This window comes from Salmo trutta, chromosome 34 (assembly GCF_901001165.1).
Source record: "Salmo trutta chromosome 34, fSalTru1.1, whole genome shotgun sequence".
NCBI lineage: Eukaryota > Metazoa > Chordata > Actinopteri > Salmoniformes > Salmonidae > Salmo > Salmo trutta.
The window spans coordinates 10,539,273-10,562,504 of NC_042990.1; the positions used below are offsets into that span (position 1 = coordinate 10,539,273).

Below are 23,232 nucleotides of genomic sequence, written 5' to 3' on the forward strand. Positions count from 1 at the left end.
ATGACAAATAATTTTTTATAAAAAGACAATGAGAAAGAAAGAAAAAAAAGTGTACGTTTTTCATTCATAGACCTTTAGTTTCACACTATATTTGTACCTGAATGCACTCTCTGGAGACATAAATTATCATGAGTTGCAATAAACCATCAAAGTTAGTAGTAAAAATGTCTAGACCCCCAGCCCCAGGCCCACTGAGAACACTATTTTGGTCCTAGTGGTTGACTGACAACACACAACTTACTTTCAGTTTCGTAAATGAACCTTTGCTGCTCAGTTCCAACCGGATTCTAATGATGCTGGAGCTGGTTAAATTATCATTGGCTCAAAAAACGACATACAAGCGCATTATAAATTGGTGCGAAATATACGTCACCACATTCGTTCCTTACGGCTGAAGTAGGTAACCTAGAGAGAGAACCTTCATATAATATATTGGAGACAACTCATCCTTCGGAATTGATTAACGTCAACATGAAGGGTTTTATCTTGCTGGTACTGGGAATAAGCCTTCTTCATACAGCATCTGCTGGTCAGTATAAAGTTATTTTAGATTTTACAAAATATTTTTTTACGTTTATGTAGGTAATTTATTTAAAGCCTAGCGTTATGCTTACATTAATTCTACGGTATTTTGGCAATGAAGTCCTTTATCTACTTCCTCAGAGCCAGATTAGCTCGTAGATATCATTTTTATGTCTGCATGCAGTTTGAAGGAAGTTGCTAAATAGCGTTAGCGCAATGACTGGAAGTCTACGGCAGCAGATAGTCATTGCGCTAACTAACGCTAGTTAGCATTGGCTCGCAAAACTACATCTTAACTTCATTCGTACTGGATGCAGAGACATACTACATCCTAGGTGTATGTTCTTTATCCCGATAAAAAAAATATGATTTATGCAATATGGTCATTAATAAATAAATTATTACATTTCTATAGGAGTTTTGGAATATTCAAAATCACTGTTGGGCCTGCAACAAAAAAAATTTGTTTTATTTTACCTTTATTTAAACTAGGCAAGTCAGTTAAGAACAAAATTCTTATTTACAATGACGTCCTACCCCGGCGAAACCCTCCCCTAACGACGCTAGCCCAATTGTGCGCCGCCCTATGGGACTCCCGATCACGGCCGGTTGTGATACAGCCCGAGATCGAATCAGGATCTGTAGTAACACCTCTAAGCAATGAGATGCAGTGCCTTAGACCACTGCGCCACTCGAGCTTCTTTGTTGAACAGTGTTGAATTTAGTTGTGCATAGCTATATGTTTTTGTAGTCCTATTATAATGCACCGGAATGTACAAACCTGAAGATTTGCTGTCCATTAAGTTACATGACTCTCCCTTTTCAGCCTAGTAATACCTCGATATGACTGTTCCCACACCTAACTGATCAGATAATTGTGGGTTGGTACTCGAGAAAGTTTTCACCCGAATGAAATCACGTTTTACACTAAGTTGTAAGCATATGAGGGGTGCAGTCATTACTTTTTTTAAAACGTTTTTTTAAGTTACAGTATATTCAGTTTCAGTTCTAATATTTTTGTGATGAAGGTGAAGATGAAGGATATTATGAAAGTACATCAATTTGGCCTGCAAAGAAAACAAGTTTGGCATATTATTTTGCTGTAACATCCTCAAGGTGGCAGTATAATACCAGAAATAAAGTTACTCTGCTGTCTCTTATAGAAGCAAGCGTCCCTTTGTCTATCAAATCAAATTTGTCACATGCGCCGAATACAACCTTTGTAGACTTTACCGTGAAACGCGTACTTAAGAGCCCTTTCCCAACGATACAGAGTTAGACTAAAATAATACAAGTTAGATAAGAACATTTGAAGTAATAACACAAGAGGAATGAAATACACAAGAATGAGTCTATATACAGGGAGTACCATTTCAATGTACAGAGAGACAGCTGAGCTGTCTTCATCAGGGTGAAGACAGCTTGTCTGTCGAAACGTTGGATATTACATTTTTGCATCTGAGCTCCTAGATTGTGCAGCTCTCCTTTATTTTTTTACAGTGTTCCACTCCGCTAGCCAGCACCTCGCCTAAATAGGTGTGCGGTTTTTTTCACCTCTAGATATGTACATATAGGCAGGGTAAAGTGTCTAGGCATCAGGATAGATAATAACATTAAGAAAACAGTAGCAGCAGCATATACGGTGAGCATGAAAGTGTGTCAGACATGGGCAGAAAATAGTTTTATTTTGTAGTTTATTTGAAAAATGTTCAAACACTCAAGGTAGTCAAATATAGTTTATATAGTTTCAACTAAAAGGCAACTATTTTCTTTGACATTCAAATACAGGTCTCAGAAAAAAACAACACTATTTGATAGTATTTTGAATACCTCTCAGAAAACCATTTTAATATATGCAAGTTATTTGAAAACAAAAACAAATATTTATTTGATGGCTGACAAATATTTGATGAAGAACCAAAAAACTACAACAGTTAGTTGAATTAGTCTAAATATATGATCATAAGCACGTGGTTTCGAGGGCTCTTGTATATGGATTTGAATATAGCCTATAGCCTACAATTAAATACATGAGGGACATTGAATCACCTCAACATTAGAGTAGACCACTTTTGCAGCTTCAAATGACTAACTAATATATTTTCATAATGAGTGAGACATAAGGTAATACAGTAACAGTTGACATCAAGTTTGTATTCATGTGTACTGTATGCCATTGAAAAGGTTGAAAGCTGCAATTAATTTTATGATACCTGAAAATATTGCAGTAATTCAAAGCCATTTGCAAACATTGCAAACAGCAAGTTGAATGCTTAGCAAAAACAACTTCGAACCTCTGTCCATCTGATGGCAAGTGTTCTTGTTTCAAACATACACTTTAGCATCTGTAAAGGGATAGTTACTCAGAATTCAAGCTAACATGATTTTCCTTTCCTTTCGACACAGCCTAATAGTAATATTTTATTACTGTTAGCATTCTCAATAACACTGAACATTAAACTGTTTTTATGTCTGTGTAATAAAACAAATTACTTTTGAAGCAACATTTTATTAGCATGTTGTTAAATAATACTTTGCTAATTGCATTTTAATTGCATAGCAATGAGCTGCAAGTTTTAGTTAGTACTGTACACAGGAGGAATAGTGACTGTTCCTTATTCTAATAATATAATAATTCCATTATTATGCCATTATAAAGCAATTTCCTATAACGCAAAGTCCTATGTAACAACAATGTTGCTATTAATCAAAGTTACTACAAGTAGTTGAGTATCACAACTTATTTACTTATCTCTACAAAATATCATTGGTTCATTGGTTTCAGGAGAATAGACATTTACAAAATGTTCAGATAGAAATTGTATAGATTAAGTATGACTGTCAGATTGGAATACTATAGAAGATTGTGTGTGGTCTATTCATTATATTTCTATCTTTAACATGCAGTTCCAGATACAGCCCTGCCATTAGTTGAAGAGATTACCTAAAAATGTGTCACTTTGAGAACTTACACAGCAGGTTGGGATAATTAACATAGTAGGTTAGGAGAATTATGATAAGGTTAGAAAAAGGGTTAGGGAAAATTCTCTCCTAACCTGTTAAAAAGTCACTTGTGTTGAAGTAGAGTGTTTTTAAGGAGTCCTATTAGTTGAAGGCATCCAATCAAATAGTTTAAGAAAATAAAGATCTGTATTCAAATCATTATAAAAAGTAGTTGCTTATTCAGATCTGTATTCAAATAGTTTTAAAAAGTAGTCACTTTCTCAGATCTGTATTCAAATAGTTATTTTAAAAAATAGGCATTTTGGGGGGTCTGTATTCAAATTGTTCCCCCGGAACTTTTTTTACTTTCCACAAAACATAGTTTAAACTATAGTGATCCCTGGTCTGGTGTGTGTGTGTGTGTGTGTGTGTGTGCATACAGTATGTAGTGTATCTGCGTGTGTGTGGGTTTGTGTGAAAGTGTTAGTGGGGGGATAGTCTTGTGAGTGTGCATAGAATCAGTACAAAATAGGGTCAATACAGATAGTCCAGGTAAGCATTTGATTAACTATTTAGCAGTCTTATGGCTTGGGGGTAGAAGCTGTCTCAGAGCCTGTTGGTTCGAGAGCGGATGCTCCAGTGCTGCTTGCTGGACTGTAGCCGAGAGAACAGTCTATGGCTTGGGTGGCTGAAGTCTTTTCTGGCCTTCCACTGACATCGCCTGATATAGAGGTCCTGGATGGCAGGGAGTTTGGCCCCGGTGTTGTACTGAGACATTGCCTGATATAAAGGTCCTGGATGGGCTCCCGGGTGGCGCAGCGTTCTAAGGCATCTCAGTGCTAGAGAGGTCACTATAGATCCTGGATCGATCCCAACCGGCTGTGATCGGGAGTCCCATAGAGGGGTGCACAATTGGCTCAGCGCTGTCCTGGTTAGCGGATAAGAACAAATAATAATTTGTTCTTAACCGACTTGCCTAGTTTTTTTATTACATTTATTTAACTAGGCAAGTCAGTTAAGAACAAATTCTTATTTTCAATGACAGCCTAGGAACAGTGGGTTAACTTCCTGTTCAGGGGCAGAATGACAGATTTGTACCTTGTCAGCTCAGGGACTTGAACTTGCAACCTTTCAGTTACTAGTCCAATGCTCTAACCACATAGCTACCCTGCCGCCCCAGTTAAGTCAAGGTTAAATAAATAAAAAATGCCAGGGTAATGTACTGAGACATTGGCCCAGTGATGTACTGATGACCAGTCTTTCAAAGCACTTCATGATTACAGATGTGAGTGCTACAGAATGATACTAATTTAGGCAGGTGACCTTGGAGTTCTTGGGAACAGGGACAGCGGTGGTCAGCTTGTAACATGTTGGGATTACAGACTGGGACAAGGAGAGGTTGAAAATGATCGTGAAGACAGTTGCCAGCTGGTCTGAGCATGCTCTTAGAATGTTCCCTGGTATTCCGTCTGGCCCAGCGGCCTTGCAAGTGTTAACCTGTTTAAAAGACTTATTCACATCAGCCTATAGCTTGCTCAGTGACAACACTGGGGTGCTACTAACATCTTCAGAGAAGAGGCTAAACAGTCAATTCTGCCACCTTTGAGAAACAGAATTGACCATTTACCTTCCTCTGAATATGATGTCAGCTTCACCCCACAGTACTGTGAACATTGACAGGTTTTGACCCTGGATTTCAAAAATCAAGAAAATGTAAATATGTGTTTTTGCAGTTTTCTCCCCTTAATGAAATATAATCCACTAATAGACTTAACATAAAAGTATATTTTGATGCCGTGTTACCTGAGTCTGCACTGAATCAAATAGTATAGATCACTTGGTAGCTCCTATCAGGGGATGAATACAGTATAAGGTCAAATGTAAAGGTGCTAAAAAGTAGTGTCTTATCTTATTTATTAGTCTATCACTGATAGTGCTCTTGGGCGCTGAGTTATTATCAGTGTACTTCTCTGACACATTCATTCCAAACATGAACACACACATTTGGAAGGGATACTATGTTTTCATTATTCACTTGTGTACGTCATAGGTTTATTAATCCACAGAAATATCTGCCTGGGAACATGGCATTGTTCCATTTCAGAATATTGGTCTTGATGTTTAGTGTCTCCATCCTACTATGATTCCAGATAACTCTCCTGATAGAACATTAGTTATTTTTTGGTTCTCCATGTCTGATACACAAAATTAAAAGTATATGTAATTACTGATCTATTTTACTCTGTTGTTGTCCACAGCCATCCACACTCTGAAGAACTTCTATACAGCAGCCTCAGGTGATATTAGCTTCCCAGAGTTCATCATTGTTGGTCTGGTAGACAATACACCATACCTATACTTTGACAGCAACACCAAGACTGCAGTCCCCAAGACTGAGTGGATGAAGAAGAGTGTGGGAGCAGATTACTGGGACAGCATGACTCAGATTGGTATTGGTGCCCATCAAACCTTCAAAGCCAACATTCAAGTAGCAAAGGATCGCTTCAACGAGTCCAAGTCCACAGGTATATGTGCACACAGACAGTCAGACAAACGGTCAATGCTTTTTCTCACACAATGATTTTTTGTGATGTACATACAGTCTACTAGCCAATAGATTTAAAAGAACCCTCGTTGACAAGATGTTCTGCTCTATAATGATTGAGTTAAACCAAACAAACACATACTTTACACACTTCAAAATTAAGTGTTTTATTATGGTGTTACCACGGTAGCAGATAGGTACTATATTACTGTAACATAAAGGTAGTGAGTGAACTCAACCAGGACTGAATGGAGACTGCAGATCAGATAGTTCACAGACATTACTGTGGTTCACAGACGCAGAAAACAAGCTGGACTGCCGCCCAACAGGTGGCATGTATTTATGCGTGTGTTTGTGTATGTGTTATCCACACGGCCCAGCTATATGTTCCCCCTCTGTCCCCCACAGTAGAGCTGTAGTCTCCTCAGCCTCCCTGAGTGTCTCTGATCTGATGGGACTGTAGAGCTGTAGTCTCCTCAGTCTCCCTGAGTGTCTCTGATCTGATGGGACTGTAGAGCTGTAGTCTCCTCAGCCTCCCTGAGTGTCTCTGATCTGATGGGGCTGTAGAGCTGTAGTCTCCTCAGTCTCCCTGAGTGTCTCTGATCTGATGGGACTGTAGAGCTGTAGTCTCCTCAGTCTCCCTGAGTGTCTCTGATCTGATGGGACTGTAGAGCTGTAGTCTCCTCAGTCTCCCTGAGTGTCTCTGATCTGATGGGACAGTAGAGCTGTAGTCTCCTCAGCCTCCCTGAGTGTCTCTGATCTGGTGGGACTGTAGAGCTGTAGTCTCCTCAGCCTCCCTGAGTGTCTCTGATCTGATGGGACTGTAGAGCTGTAGTCTCCTCAGCCTCCCTGAGTGTATCTGATCTGATGGGACTGTAGAGCTGTAGTCTCCTCAGTCTCCCTGAGTGTCTCTGATCTGATGGGACTGTAGAGCTGTAGTCTCCTCAGCCTCCCTGAGTGTCTCTGATCTGATGGGACTGTAGAGCTGTAGTCTCCTCAGTCTCCCTGAGTGTCTCTGATCTGATGGGACTGTAGAGCTGTAGTCTCCTCAGCCTCCCTGAGTGTCTCTGATCTGATGGGACTGTAGAGCTGTAGTCTCCTCAGTCTCCCTGAGTGTCTCTGATCTGATGGGACTGTAGAGCTGTAGTCTCCTCAGTCTCCCTGAGTGTCTCTGATCTGATGGGACTGTAGAGCTGTAGTCTCCTCAGTCTCCCTGAGTGTCTCTGATCTGATGGGACAGTAGAGCTGTAGTCTCCTCAGCCTCCCTGAGTGTCTCTGATCTGGTGGGACTGTAGAGCTGTAGTCTCCTCAGCCTCCCTGAGTGTCTCTGATCTGATGGGACTGTAGAGCTGTAGTCTCCTCAGCCTCCCTGAGTGTATCTGATCTGATGGGACTGTAGAGCTGTAGTCTCCTCAGTCTCCCTGAGTGTCTCTGATCTGATGGGACTGTAGAGCTGTAGTCTCCTCAGTCTCCCTGAGTGTCTCTGATCTGATGGGACTGTAGAGCTGTAGTCTCCTCAGTCTCCCTGAGTGTCTCTGATCTGATGGGACAGTAGAGCTGTAGTCTCCTCAGCCTCCCTGAGTGTCTCTGATCTGGTGGGACTGTAGAGCTGTAGTCTCCTCAGCCTCCCTGAGTGTCTCTGATCTGATGGGACTGTAGAGCTGTAGTCTCCTCAGCCTCCCTGAGTGTATCTGATCTGATGGGACTGTAGAGCTGTAGTCTCCTCAGCCTCCCTGAGTGTCTCTGATCTGATGGGACTGTAGAGCTGTAGTCTCCTCAGCCTCCCTGAGTGTCTCTGATCTGATGGGACTGTAGAGCTGTAGTCTCCTCAGTCTCCCTGAGTGTCTCTGATCTGATGGGACTGTAGAGCTGTAGTCTCCTCAGCCTCCCTGAGTGTCTCTGATCTGATGGGACTGTAGAGCTGTAGTCTCCTCAGCCTCCCTGAGTGTCTCTGATCTGATGGGACTATAGAGCTGTAGTCTCCTCAGCCTCCCTGAGTGTCTATGATCTGATGGGACTGTAGAGCTGTAGTCTCCCTGAGTGTCTCTGATCTGATGGGACTGTAGAGCTGTAGTCTCCTCAGCCTCCCTGAGTGTCTCTGATCTGATGGGACAGTAGAGCTGTAGTCTCCTCAGCCTCCCTGAGTGTCTCTGATCTGATGGGACAGTAGAGCTGTAGTCTCCTCAGCCTTCCTGAGTGTCTCTGATCTGATGGGACAGTAGAGCTGTAGTCTCCTCAGTCTCCCTGAGTGTCTCTGATCTGATGGGACTGTAGAGCTGTAGTCTCCTCAGCCTCCCTGAGTGTCTCTGATCTGATGGGACTGTAGAGAGGAGCAGAGCATGAATGATAGTAATGATGATGGTGATAGTGATGATGATGAAGAGTGTTTGATCTTCTCTGCTCTAATGGACCAAAGCTCCCAGTGACTCCCTGAGGACTCTACGGCTGGAGCTGATCTGTCCTCTATGGGGAACTCTACTAGGACTGACCCCATTTAGTCTACTGGTTGATTGTTTGGTCGCTAGGCTGTTGGTTGACTGAGATTTCTTTAGTGGAGCCGTTGCAAATTGTTTGTTTTTTACACGGTGCACATGCCACCTGTCTGATTGGCTCCTGTCTCAGTAGACTAATCCATTGGGTGATAATGGCACCGTCCATCAAAGACATGCTACTGAAAATGTATATGTTTCTATTATCTAAGAATAATGGTGCAACACTAATATAGTATTATTTTATAACAAATACTCTTTCTCCTGCGTTGGTTTTGGTCGCTGTCCGCGGTTCTGAAACCTAATCTTCAGTGCGTTGTTGAATTGGCTCCTTTCCCTATATGTTGCTCTGTGCATAATAGCGAAGTTAACCAGCGTATTGGTGTTGAGAACAATGCGACGGAGGCAGCAGAGAAGTGAGGAGACGAGGAAACAGCCCTTGGCTTCATTGTGAAAGAAAGTGAGGAGAGAGGAAACCCGTACTTAATTAGGTCTATAATCAACAGCCTAACTGTTAAACGTTCCTGGCTTTATAAATCATCTATATACATCTACAGAAATAAGACAGATCCTGCTTCCGTTGCCTGGTTGAGTGTTTGTTTAATAGCCTGCTGATTCCAAGCCTCGCGCACCTGCAACAAGTCAGATAAATCAATTTCACAAATTCTGATGTTTTTAATATTTGCTATGCTGTAATAAAGTCTACTATATTTTTCATTAGAAAAGACTCTGGTATTACTTAGAATTTATTTAGTGTTGTTTATTCTGTTCCAAACGGGTAGAAAAATGATATTGTAATCTAACAGCACCTGTTTTGTCACACAATAGGCACGCAGCTCTAGATCCTATACCCTCCTTTTTATTTATCTCCTTACTGTTATTATTAAAGTTATTAAGATCATTATAATAATAAGTCATGTCATTATCATTAGTTGAGTAGTAGCCTTGTATAACCAGCATTGAGCTGGAGACTTAAGAGTGCGTCCTGTTTATTCTTAGTACCGTAACTGACTTACTGGCCAATATTTCAATATATAGGCTGCTGTATCAATCCATCAATCATTCGTTCAGGTCATCACACAGACGAGTCATTCATGCGTTGAAATGCAATCAAGCGTTTTAGTTTTAAAACAAAATAAAAAGGGAGCCTTGAATAATTTGCCTAAACAATAAATAAACCACAATCCACGAATGCATGCAGCTGTTTATAGTCTGTGCTATTGTAGTGGTGATTCCCTATGAACAGGCCCTGGCACAGGAGAGAGCTGTGCATAACACGTCCACAAGAATCACCAACCCCAATACGCCCCTGCTGTACATAGTCAGACAGCCCCTGTTTCACACAGTCCACAATTTGAGTCTTTTTTCATTATATATATATATGTCAATTTGTTAAATGTTCTGCGGATATCTTCAGTAAACATTTTCTCAGAGCAGTTGTTCTGGGAGAGAACGTTGTTCTCCACGTCCTTTACAGTCCATCTTCATCTCACGCAGCCCATTCAGCAGGATGTTTATTCAATCATGACGCCACTCTGTCTTTTCACCAATGCTAAGATAATACAGAGCCCAATACTCTGTTCTAATGTCCAGAAATGAAGCGTCAACATATTGGATAGCATTTCCCTATGAAACACCTGGCTCCACTTCCTATTCCACAACGCTACAATTTACAAAACAGTGTTCAACTCGCATCGCGCAGCGCAAGAGTGAAGCGCACATACCAATGTCCTTTGGTGAGCAACGGCGCGGGAGATTTGGCTCCTGGATTCTTCTCGTTTCTCCGGGAAATGTTTGCCACGATCCTTGTTCGTTGTCATAGGCACAGCGCGAGTGATTCCATTAATCCGACATGCTGCAAGCAAAGATCCATCAGTCCAATTTCCAACGAGAGTTAAGTTCTTACTTTTGTAGTGGCCGTTCCCTATGATCAGCCACTGGCACAGGAGAGAGCTGTCCAGAACACGTCCACTAAAATCAACTTTCCAAACGTTACTCTTTTTGGGTGAAGTTCCCATTTATTGCGCATATCAAATATAAGTATCTCTAATACACTCTAATATAATTCCTGTAGAAAAGGTGCAGAGAGATGTGTTTTATCAGCTGTATCTGTGATACGGAAACAACTGGATGTCCTCTCTCCTGTACTAACCCGTCCTGGTCACCTGTTCTAGCTATACACACACACACACACGTGACCAGTGACCCATGACCCCAACATATAGTCCCCTCTAGTGTACAAAACAGGTTAAAATAACCCTTGACAGACAACATACACACAACACATAAACAGGCCAAAACGGCTCCTACAGCTGTAATAAAGGCTTTATATATGTTTTCTATTTTATTCATTAGAACAGACTCTCTGGTACACTTATCATGTATTTAGTGTTGCTTACACTGTTCCACATGGTCAGAAAACATGCTATTGTAATGTAACAGCACCTGTCTGTCATCCATCATACTCACACAGTGCTTTCTCCTGTACACTCCTTTACCTGGATCTCCTGTAGTTTCCACAACTCAGTCAAATGTCTTCCACACATCTGACTTCCCGTTTCGCTCCCGAGCAACCAGTAAACCTTCCCCCGTTTCCAGTTTATTTTTTACGTCCTCCGCGTCCTTTAAGTTGTGTTGCGGTGTTGGGAGTTTGTTATAACCAGTGTGTTGATGTGATTATGATAGGCTGTAGATCAGCCCCTATTGGGCACCTTCATGCGATGCGTACATGTGTCACATAAAGAGAGCGACGGTTGAGGGAACAGGGAATGTTTTTCCTAAACAAAATGAGGGATTTCGGTAGCAACTTCTCAGTCCGAGAAACAAGTTAGAAACTAAACGGCTGTAATTGTGTGGCAGCTTCAGCGCGGACTGCGGCGATAAACGCTTGCTGTGCTGTGGTGCCTGTTCGCTGCAGCAGGGAGGAGAGAGACAACGTGCGCCAGTCACAGGCAGTCGCTGTCATTTTTAACGCAGCGTAGCCCTCTTGAGTCATTTGTTTGTCTTCAGTATTTCATCAAACAGTCTATATATATATATATATATATACGTTTTGATAAAGAACAGACGTCTCTCGGTAGACCAGGATTTTGTTTTGTCAGGGGGCAGCCCTACTCTACACACTCACACACTCAGGATCTGGGGATCACACACACACACACACACACACACACACACACACACACACACACACACACACACACACACACACTGTATAGCTCCAGTAGACTCACATTATTGAGAGATCATCTTCCTCATGTTAGTCTCTCCGTCTCTCTCTCCTGTTGTTCCTGACTGAACAGAGGATCCTCTCTCACTTCCTCTATTTATCTCTGACATCATCACTAGAGGACCGTCTTCATTTATCAGGGTTTTATTCATTGACCCACCTCACTGAAAACTACAGTCTTACACAACATCCATTAGTTAGAATAACACTACTGTACTGAACACAGTGTGTATCTTCAACACAGTAGATAGAACCAAGCCAACATCAGCTGGTGTAGAATAGATCCACACTCTCTGAGTCTCCTCATCATCTCTCTGTCTCTGTGGGGAAGCTGTGACATCATCATCATCACACTGTAGAGGTCTGATCTCTGTTTTATTCCAGTCTGGTTGAACAACTAACACATGATGATAGAGATCCCACTGGCAGACTGAATCTGGAGGACAGATGGAGCTGTTGATTTACTGTGTGTGTGTGTGTGTGTGTGTGTGTGTGTGTGTGTGTGTGTGTGTGTGTGTGTGTTATCCACGCTGCCCAGCTATGTGCTCCCCCTCTGTCCCCCACAGTAGAGCTGTAGTCTCCTCAGTCTCCCTGAGTGTCTCTGATCTGATGGGACTGTAGAGCTGTAGTCTCCTCAGCCTCCCTGAGTGTCTCTGATCTGATGGGACTGTAGAGCTGTAGTCTCCTCAGCCTCCCTGAGTGTCTCTGATCTGATGGGACTGTAGAGCTGTAGTCTCCTCAGTCTCCCTGAGTGTCTCTGATCTGATGGGACAGTAGAGCTGTAGTCTCCTCAGCCTCCCTGAGTGTCTCTGATCTGATGGGACTGTAGAGCTGTAGTCTCCTCAGCCTCCCTGAGTGTCTCTGATCTGATGGGACTGTAGAGCTGTAGTCTCCTCAGCCTCCCTGAGTGTCTCTGATCTGGTGGGACTGTAGAGCTGTAGTCTCCTCAGCCTCCCTGAGTGTCTCTGATCTGATGGGACTGTAGAGCTGTAGTCTCCTCAGTCTCCCTGAGTGTCTCTGATCTGATGGGACTGTAGAGCTGTAGTCTCCTCAGCCTCCCTGAGTGTCTCTGATCTGATGGGACTGTAGAGCTGTAGTCTCCTCAGCCTCCCTGAGTGTCTCTGATCTGATGGGACTGTAGAGCTGTAGTCTCCTCAGCCTCCCTGAGTGTCTCTGATCTGATGGGACTGTAGAGCTGTAGTCTCCTCAGTCTCCCTGAGTCTCTCTGATCTGATGGGACTGTAGAGCTGTAGTCTCCTCAGTCTCCCTGAGTGTCTCTGATCTGATGGGACTGTAGAGCTGTAGTCTCCTTAGTCTCCCTGAGTGTCTCTCTGATCTGATGGGACTGTAGAGCTGTAGTCTCCTCAGTGTCCCTGAGTGTCTCTGATCTGATGGGACTGTAGAGCTGTAGTCTCCTCAGCCTCCCTGAGTGTCTCTGATCTGATGGGACTGTAGAGCTGTAGTCTCCTCAGCCTCCCTGAGTGTCTCTGATCTGATGGGACTGTAGAGCTGTAGTCTCCTCAGTCTCCCTGAGTGTTTCTGAATTGATGGGACTGTAGAGAGAAGCAGAGGAACAGAACATGATGATGATGATGAGGATAGTGATGATGGTGATGTGTTTTTGGTCTTCTCTGCTCTATTGGACCAAAGCTCCCAGTGACTCCCTGTGGACTCTGCTGCTGTAGCTGATCAGGCCTCTCAGGGTGTCTCTGATCAGTGTATAGTTCCTCTCAGGGGAACTATACACTCACCTGTCACCCTCAGGATCTGGGATCATACACACTGTATTGCTCCAGTAGACTCACATTATTGAGATCATCTTCCTCATGTTAGTCTCTCCGTCTCTCTCTCCTGTTGTTCCTGACTGAACAGAGGATCCTCTCTCACTTCCTCTATTTATCTCTGACATCATCACTAGAGGACAGTCTCAGGCGCCACTGCAGCCTGGGGTTCGATCCCAGGCTGTGTCACAACCGGCCGTGACCGGGAGCCCTATAGGACAGCGCACAATTGGCCCAGTGCAAGCTGACTTCCTGTGTCAGTCGAACAGCGTTTCCTCTGACACATTGGTGCGGCTGACATCCGGGGTAAGAAGTAGGCGTGTCATGTTTTCTGAGAGCGCGTGACTCAACCTTTGCCTCTTCCAAGCCCACTGTTGAGGGTCGGCCTGGTTAGTACTGGGACGGGAGACCACCTGGGAATACCAGGTGCCGTAAGCTAAAAAATATATATTTTTAAACTAGTGTTACACAACCCAACATAAGCTGGTGTAGACTAGATACACACACTGTCTCCACATTAAAAGGTCAAATGGGGTGCTTATATTTGTGTAGTGTGAAATGGAAATGTATTTTTTACACTCCCCCTGAGCCAGAGCCGTTGACAGCTACCCGGGAGCAAGTAGGGTTAAGTGTCTTTACTGTAACTTCCTCTGTCTCTGTGGGGAAGGTGTGACTTCATCACACAGTAGGGTTCTGAGCTGGTTCTCTCTGTTTTATTACAGTCTGGTTAAATCCTTTTGTTTTCTGTTTAAATAACTAATAATAAATGATAACGGAGGTCTCACTGTCAGACTGAATCTGGAGAGCAGCCAGAAGAACGCACAGAGTTGATCATTCTCTGTCTCTCTCGCTCTCTTCCACTCTCTTTCTCTCAGGTGTGCACGTTGTCCAGAATATGTATGGATGTGAGTGGGATGATGAGGCTGGAGTCACAGAGGGGTTTGATCAGTATGGATATGATGGAGAGGATTTCTTAGCATTTGACCTGAAGACAAAGACATGGATCGCCCCAAAGCCACAGGCAGTCATCACCAAACTCAAGTGGGACAGTAACATGGCTTGGAAAGAGCAGAAAAAAAACTACCTCACCCAGGAGTGCATTGAGTGGCTGAAGAAGTACGTGGACTATGGGAAGAGCACTCTGATGAGGACAGGTACGGAGACACATGACATGATGTAACTCTGTGATGTTGCAGGATATAATATCACAATGTATTGGATTTAAATCATATAAAATTGTACTTTTGAAGAACAAAATTATTATCTTAATCGTTTTTGTAATTGAATCGTTTTTTTGTCATTAACCTTGTGTCCACAATGCTCTCTGTTATTTTCTCTCCCATGTCTGTCTCTGTCTGTCTGTCTGTCTGTCTGTCTATTCCTCCTCTCTATTTCCTACACTACGTTCTCTCTTTCTCTTCCACCCTCTTCTTTTTAACTCCCTTGTTCTCTTTTTCTGCCACCCGCTGTGTCATTTTCTCTCTATCTCCGTGTGTCTGATTATTCCCTCTATTTATTCCCTCCCCAACCCTTCTCTCCAGTCCCCCCCTCTGTGTCTCTGCTCCAGAAGACCCCCTCCTCTCCAGTGACCTGCCACGCTACAGGTTTCTACCCCAGTGATGTCATGGTGTCCTGGCAGAAAGACGGACAAGATCACCATGAAGATGTAGAGTACGGAGAGACTCTCCCCAACGATGATGGAACCTTCCAGAAAAGCATCCGCCTGACAGTGACGCCTGAGGAGTGGAAGAACAGCAAGTATCAGTGTGTGGTTCAAGTCAAGGGTCTCAAGGAGGACTTCATCAAGGTTCTGACTGACTCGGGTAAGAGGGAGAGATTCAAATATACACTATACCCAACCCTCCTACTGAATGTGCCCAATATTCCTCTTTTCTAAGTTCACTCATCTGCTCAGTAACACTAGCTTTCTGACTGCATGTTCTCCTTGACCTCCTGACCTTTTATTGACATTGACAGAGATGCTGCTTACAGTTAATTTTTGACGAAAATGTACCATCTAGTACTATAGTCTGAATGCTCTGTCCTGATGATTACAGATGCCACCAACATTGTCCCCATCATTGGAGGGGTGGTAGCTCTCCTCCTGCTCATCGTTGCTGCTGTTGTTGGGGTCGTCATTTGGAAGAAGAAGAGCAAGAAAGGTGAGTGAGGAGAGGAAGGCCATTTTTATTATAATTTTTATTTTCCTATGTAGGCTACACTGTCACCTCAGGTATTATCAGCAGTGTTTTAGTTAGTTTAGAAGTAGTTTACAATCAGGTGTTGTAGTTAGTGATGGTAGAGGAATATTGGATTTATTCTGATTCATGTAAATAAAGAGTAATGTTGTATGTGATGTCTGCAGGTAGGATATGCAGTAGGAATACAGGATTCAGAATACTCTCAAACTGATGTTCTCTTGTAATATTCCAGCAAACCAAGCTATCCGAGTCAATAACAACATGTTTATCTCTGTGTTTCAGGCTTTGTTCCGACCAGCAGTAAGTGTTTACCTTCATGTTGTTCTCTATTCTGGAAAGATCACTGATTTGTGTTGTGTTGGGCTGAATGATATCCATTTTAGAGTGAGGCTGTGTCTCTTTTCATTGTAGATTCTGGTGCTGGTTCAAACTTAGATGTTAATTGATGTAGTTACCTAGTTAATATGGAAGGCTGTATTTACTGTGAACCATGAATTAGGAACTTGTGAATTAACCTGAACTCATGGATTATCTTTCAATCAGTATTTTTTTCTAATATTGGGGTTTAATTTCTGTTTTAGCTTCCGACACTGACTCTGACAACTCTGGGAGAGCTGCCCAGATGACTTGAGAGACCTCTGCTCTTCTGTAACATCAGAGTAAGTCACTGAAGGTGTCCTCATATTAATGAGCAAACTGATACAACCATTACCACACTAGTACACAGTCTGACTGTCTGTACTGTGTTTATGTGTGTGTAACCTCTCTTCTTATGTGTTTTAGGAAGGAGCTGAAGAGGAACTTCTCAAGACCATAACACACGTATACTTGCACACACACACACACACACACACACACACAACACAGGAGGTTGGTGCCACCTTAATTGGGTAGAGCGGGTTTGTGGTAATTGCTAGAGCGGAATGGTACCAAATACATCAACATGGTTTGATCTACTCCGTTCCAGCCATTATTATGATCTGTCCTCCCCTCAGCAGCCTCCTGTGACACACACACTGTAAACACAGATCCATACATCAACAAAAAAATCTGCTGTCAAAAATATTATTTGGTGATTTTCATTTTAACAGTTTTACTTTCATTTAATCTATGGTTTGGCTTTTTAAAGTGTTGTAATGTGTTTTGAATTGTTAGATGTTATATTGCTACTGTGTGAGGTTTATCTCGTTCTTACAGATATACTAGAATCAATGGAAAGGATTAGATTGTTGTGAGATGTTAAATTAAGATTTTAACTTAGATTATTCTACAAATAAAACATACATTTGCGTGATTTTCTCTTAACTGAAGCCATCAAAACAACCACATTTAAAAGATATTGCTGTAAACCGGAAAAACAACATTATTTTGTGTAGTGTAGCTGCACATGTGTAGGTTTTAGTGGGATAACAGAGTGATTGTGTGACATGTTCAAACTTTGCTCACTGTCTTGTTTAACTGTATGGCCATAAACCAGACAAGGCCCATCATTCACATGTTCCATTTGTAAATATTTCTCTTTTAATGAAAGTGGCTTTATTGCTCTAGTTTGATACATTTGATTTCTGATATTTTTTGGGGTAGTAGGTTGTGTATAAATAAGTTGGTGATGGGGCAAGTTGAACAATTATTTTATTGCAACTGTTTGTGCTTTGTATGTTATGGATGCTCTATACAGCAATGATCTACCAAATCTAATAGTCCAGAAAACAGCATAGTAAAAGTGATCCATTTAAAAGATACATAATGAAGCAGCGAAACAACAAATTGGAGACCAAATTCATGAGTTCTGTCATAATGTTTTTACACTTTTCAATAAAGTACAAAATTTGAATCAAAGTGTCGTACTGGGCCTTATAATGTTTGCAGTAAGATATTGTGTTTTAAACCGCGAAGGATTTGAAGTGAAACAATATCATTTTGTATATGGGTTTAAGAAGAAGTAATATATATTTTGATGATCTGTATGAAAGATGATGGGGTGGCAGGTAGGCTAGTGTGAGTGTTGGGCAAGTAGCCGACTGTAAAAATCTGTCTGTGCCCTTGAGCAAGACAAGGGCATAGACATTATTGCTTATTGCTTCTGTAAAATGCTCTGGGTAACAGACTAAAATGTCAAATATAAATGTTTGAATAAAATACTTCTTAAAAAAGGGGGATAATCTCTACACAGTTTATTTTGTCCTGAACATTATCATATGATACAGATTAGGATAAATCACAGCTGGTTTTCATTCTCCATTATCTTCTAATCAGGGACTGATTCAGACCTGGAAAACCAGGTAAGTGACCTCTGGCCAATGAATCAGTGATATGTATTGATCAATAAACAGCCAGACAGAAAAGCTGAAGCAGCACATCTGCCTTCTAGGGCTGAAATGAATAGTGCTATAAAAACCTGTTGTACAGAATCCTGCCTGGCAACATGATAATCAGCGTTGGGTTCATTTTAAAACGGGCTACTGTTGAAATGTGAGACTTATGGAATGGTGTTGCTATAAGGGACGCAATTCTCTATAACACTGGGACCTATACTACACTCCCCATGTACCTACTGAATAACACACTGGGACCTATACTACACTCCCCATGTAACTACTGTATAACACACTGGGACCTATACTACACTCCCCATGTACCTACTGAATAACACACTGGGACCTATACTACACTCCCCATGTAACTACTGTATAACACACTGGGACCTATACTACACTCCCCATGTAACTACTGTATAACACACTGGGACCTATACTACACTCCCCATGTAACTACTGAATAACACACTGGGACCTATACTATACTCCCCATGTAACTACTGTATAACACACTGGGACCTATACTACACTCCCCATGTACCTACTGAATAACACACTGGGACCTATACTACACTCCCCATGTAACTACTGTATAACACACTGGGACCTATACTACACTCCCCATGTAACTACTGTATAACACACTGGGACCTATACTACACTCCCCATGTAACTACTGAATAACACACTGGGACCTATACTATACTCCCCATGTAACTACTCTATAACACACTGGGACCTATACTACACTCCCCATGTAACTACTGAATAACACACTGGGACCTATACTATACTCCCCATGTAACTACTGTATAACACACTGGGACCTATACTATACTCCCCATGTAACTACTGAATAACACACTGGGACCTATACTACACTCCCCATGTAACTACTGTATAACACACTGGGACCTATACTACACTCCCCATGTAACTACTGAATAACACACTGGGACCTATACTATACTCCCCATGTAACTACTGTATAACACACTGGGACCTATACTACACTCCCCATGTAACTACTGTATAACACACTGGGACCTATACTACACTCCCCATGTAACTACTGTATAACACACTGGGACCTATACTACACTCCCCATGTAACTACTGAATAACACACTGGGACCTATACTACACTCCCCATGTAACTACTGTATAACACACTGGGACCTATACTACACTCCCCATGTAACTACTGTATAACACACTGGGACCTATACTACACTCCCCATGTAACTACTGTATAACACACTGGGACCTATACTACACTCCCCATGTAACTACTGAATAACACACTGGGACCTATACTACACTCCCCATGTAACTACTGTATAACACACTGGGACCTATACTACACTCCCCATGTAACTACTGAATAACACACTGGGACCTATACTACACTCCCCATGTAACTACTGTATAACACACTGGGACCTATACTACACTCCCCATGTAACTACTGTATAACACACTGGGACCTATACTACACTCCCCATGTAACTACTGTATAACACACTGGGACCTATACTACACTCCCATGTAACTACTGTATAACACACTGGGACCTATACTACACTCCCCATGTAACTACTGTATAACACTGGGACCTATACTACACTCCCCATGTAACTACTGTATAACACACTGGGACCTATACTACACTCCCCATGTAACTACTGTATAACACACTGGGACCTATACTACACTCCTCATGTAACTACTGAATAACACACTGGGACCTATACTACACTCCCCATGTAACTACTGAATAACACACTGGGACCTATACTACACTCCCCATGTACCTACTGAATAACACACTGGGACCTATACTACACTCCCCATGTAATTACTGTATAACACACTGGGACCTATACTACACTCCCCATGTAACTACTGAATAACACACTGGGACCTATACTACACTCCCCATGTAACTACTGAATAACACACTGGGACCTATACTATACTCCCCATGTAACTACTCTATAACACACTGGGACCTATACTACACTCCCCATGTAACTACTGAATAACACACTGGGACCTATACTATACTCCCCATGTAACTACTGTATAACACACTGGGACCTATACTATACTCCCCATGTAACTACTGAATAACACACTGGGACCTATACTACACTCCCCATGTAACTACTGAATAACACACTGGGACCTATACTACACTCCCCATGTAACTACTGAATAACACACTGGGACCTATACTACACTCCCCATGTAACTACTGTATAACACACTGGGACCTATACTACACTCCCCATGTAACTACTGAATAACACACTGGGACCTATACTACACTCCCCATGTAACTACTGTATAACACACTGGGACCTATACTACACTCCCCATGTAACTACTGTATAACACACTGGGACCTATACTACACTCCCCATGTAACTACTGTATAACACACTGGGACCTATACTACACTCCCCATGTAACTACTGAATAACACACTGGGACCAACACTACACTCCCCATGTAACTACTGTATAACACACTGGGACCTATACTACACTCCCCATGTAACTACTGTATAACACACTGGGACCTATACTACACTCCCCATGTAACTACTGTATAACACACTGGGACCTATACTACACTCCCCATGTAACTACTGTATAACACACTGGGACCTATACTACACTCCCCATGTAACTACTGAATAACACACTGGGACCTATACTACACTCCCCATGTAACTACTATATAACACACTGGGACCTATACTACACTCCCCATGTAACTACTGTATAACACACTGGGACCTATACTACACTCCCCATGTAACTACTGTATAACACACTGGGACCTATACTACACTCCCCATGTAACTACTGTATAACACACTGGGACCTATACTACACTCCCCATGTAACTACTGTATAACACACTGGGACCTATACTACACTCCCCATGTAACTACTGTATAACACACTGGGACCTATACTACACTCCCCATGTAACTACTGTATAACACACTGGGACCTATACTACACTCCCCATGTAACTACTGAATAACACACTGGGACCTATACTACACTCCTCATGTAACTACTGTATAACACACTGGGACCTATACTACACTCCCCATGTAACTACTGTATAACACACTGGGACCTATACTACACTCCCCATGTAACTACTGAATAACACACTGGGACCTATACTACACTCCCCATGTAACTACTGTATAACACACTGGGACCTATACTACACTCCCCATGTAACTACTGAATAACACACTGGGACCTATACTACACTCCCCATGTAACTACTGTATAACACACTGGGACCTATACTACACTCCCCATGTAACTACTGTATAACACACTGGGACCTATACTACACTCCCCATGTAACTACTGTATAACACACTGGGACCTATACTACACTCCCCATGTAACTACTGTATAACACACTGGGACCTATACTACACTCCCCATGTAACTACTGAATAACACACTGGGACCTATACTACACTCCCCATGTAACTACTGTATAACACACTGGGACCTATACTACACTCCCCATGTAACTACTGTATAACACACTGGGACCTATACTACACTCCCCATGTAACTACTGTATAACACACTGGGACCTATACTACACTCCCCATGTAACTACTGAATAACACACTGGGACCTATACTACACTCCCCATGTAACTACTGTATAACACACTGGAACCTATACTACACTCCCCATGTAACTACTGTATAACACACTGGGACCTATACTACACTCCCCATGTAACTACTGTATAACACACTGGGACCTATACTACACTCCCCATGTAACTACTGAATAACACACTGGGACCTATACTATACTCCCCATGTAACTACTGTATAACACACTGGGACCTATACTACACTCCCCATGTAACTACTGTATAACACACTGGGACCTATACTACACTCCCCATGTAACTACTGAATAACACACTGGGCCCTATACTATACTCCCCATGTAACTACTGTATAACACACTGGGACCTATACTACACTCCCCATGTAACTACTGTATAACACACTGGAACCTATACTACACTCCCCATGTAACTACTGTATAACACACTGGGACCTATACTGCACTCCCCATGTAACTACTGCACACGCTTCGTATCTACAGTGACTCATTTAAGCTGAGAAAATGTACAGGTTTTATGGCAAATTCATTCCAATAATTTAAGCACCTTAGACCATGTCACAGTAAAACGTCCTCTGATAGCACAAACATTGTGTTTGTAGAATTTAATTTGTACAATTAGTTACAAAACTAGGGTGTAACTTTATTGTATGGTGCCAATCAAAAGATACCTGGGTCCCGGGTAAACAATTATGCTGTAAACAGTCCTTTACTTGGGAAGGAGCTCACTAGAGCTGAGTACCGGCACCTCAAATGTTCTACTGCTTGAACTCCTGTTCCTCCTATTGTAAATAAGCATTTTATTCAAATGTCTTGCATACAGGGCAACAAAATATCTCAAATAAAATTTGATTTGTCACATACGCCAAATACAACAGGTGTAGGTAGACCTTACAAACCCTTAACCAACAATGCAGTTTTAAGAAAATACCTTAAAAAAGTTAAGAGATAAGAAAAACAAATAATTTATTAAAGAGCAGCAGTAAATAACAATAGCTGGGCTATATACAGGGGGTACCAGTACAGAGTCAATGTGCGGAGGCACCGGTGTCGAGGTAATTGAGGTAATATGTACATGTAGGTAGATATTGTTACAATATAATAGGCTTTTATAAATAACATATTCTAGATATTTTGTTGACCTGTATGAAAGATGTTTAAATAAAATGCTTATTAAAATAGTGGATAATCTCTGCACTGTCTATTTTGTCCTGAACATTATCATATGATACAGAGATTACAATAAATCATGTTCTGTCTCTTCACGTGTCTGGAGGTCCACTGCTGCTTTTCCTTACCGCCTTCTAATCAGGGACTGATTCAGACCTGGAATGCCAGTTACAGTTGAAGTCGGGAAGTTTACATACACTTAGGTTGGAGTCATTAATACTTGTTTTTCAGCCACTCCACAAATTTCTTGTTAACAAACTATAGTTTTGGCAAGTCGGTTAGGATATCTACTTTGTGCATGACACAAGTAATTTTTCCAACAATTGTTTACAGACAGATTATTTG

At 42.0% G+C, this 23,232-nt stretch overlaps 1 protein-coding gene across 1 annotated transcript; it reads left to right on the forward strand.

Moving 5' to 3' along the window:
• Nucleotides 1-398: 398 nt before the first annotated feature.
• LOC115173546 (BOLA class I histocompatibility antigen, alpha chain BL3-7) lies at nt 399-17,867 on the forward strand. The gene is made up of 8 exons (XM_029731734.1): nt 399-529; nt 5,724-5,990; nt 14,385-14,663; nt 15,051-15,332; nt 15,567-15,671; nt 15,993-16,010; nt 16,292-16,369; nt 16,494-17,867. Exons 1-7 carry the CDS (start codon nt 472-474, stop codon nt 16,339-16,341), a joined length of 1,059 nt encoding a protein of 352 aa, XP_029587594.1. The 5' UTR covers nt 399-471; the 3' UTR covers nt 16,342-16,369; nt 16,494-17,867.
• Nucleotides 17,868-23,232: the final 5,365 nt, after the last annotated feature.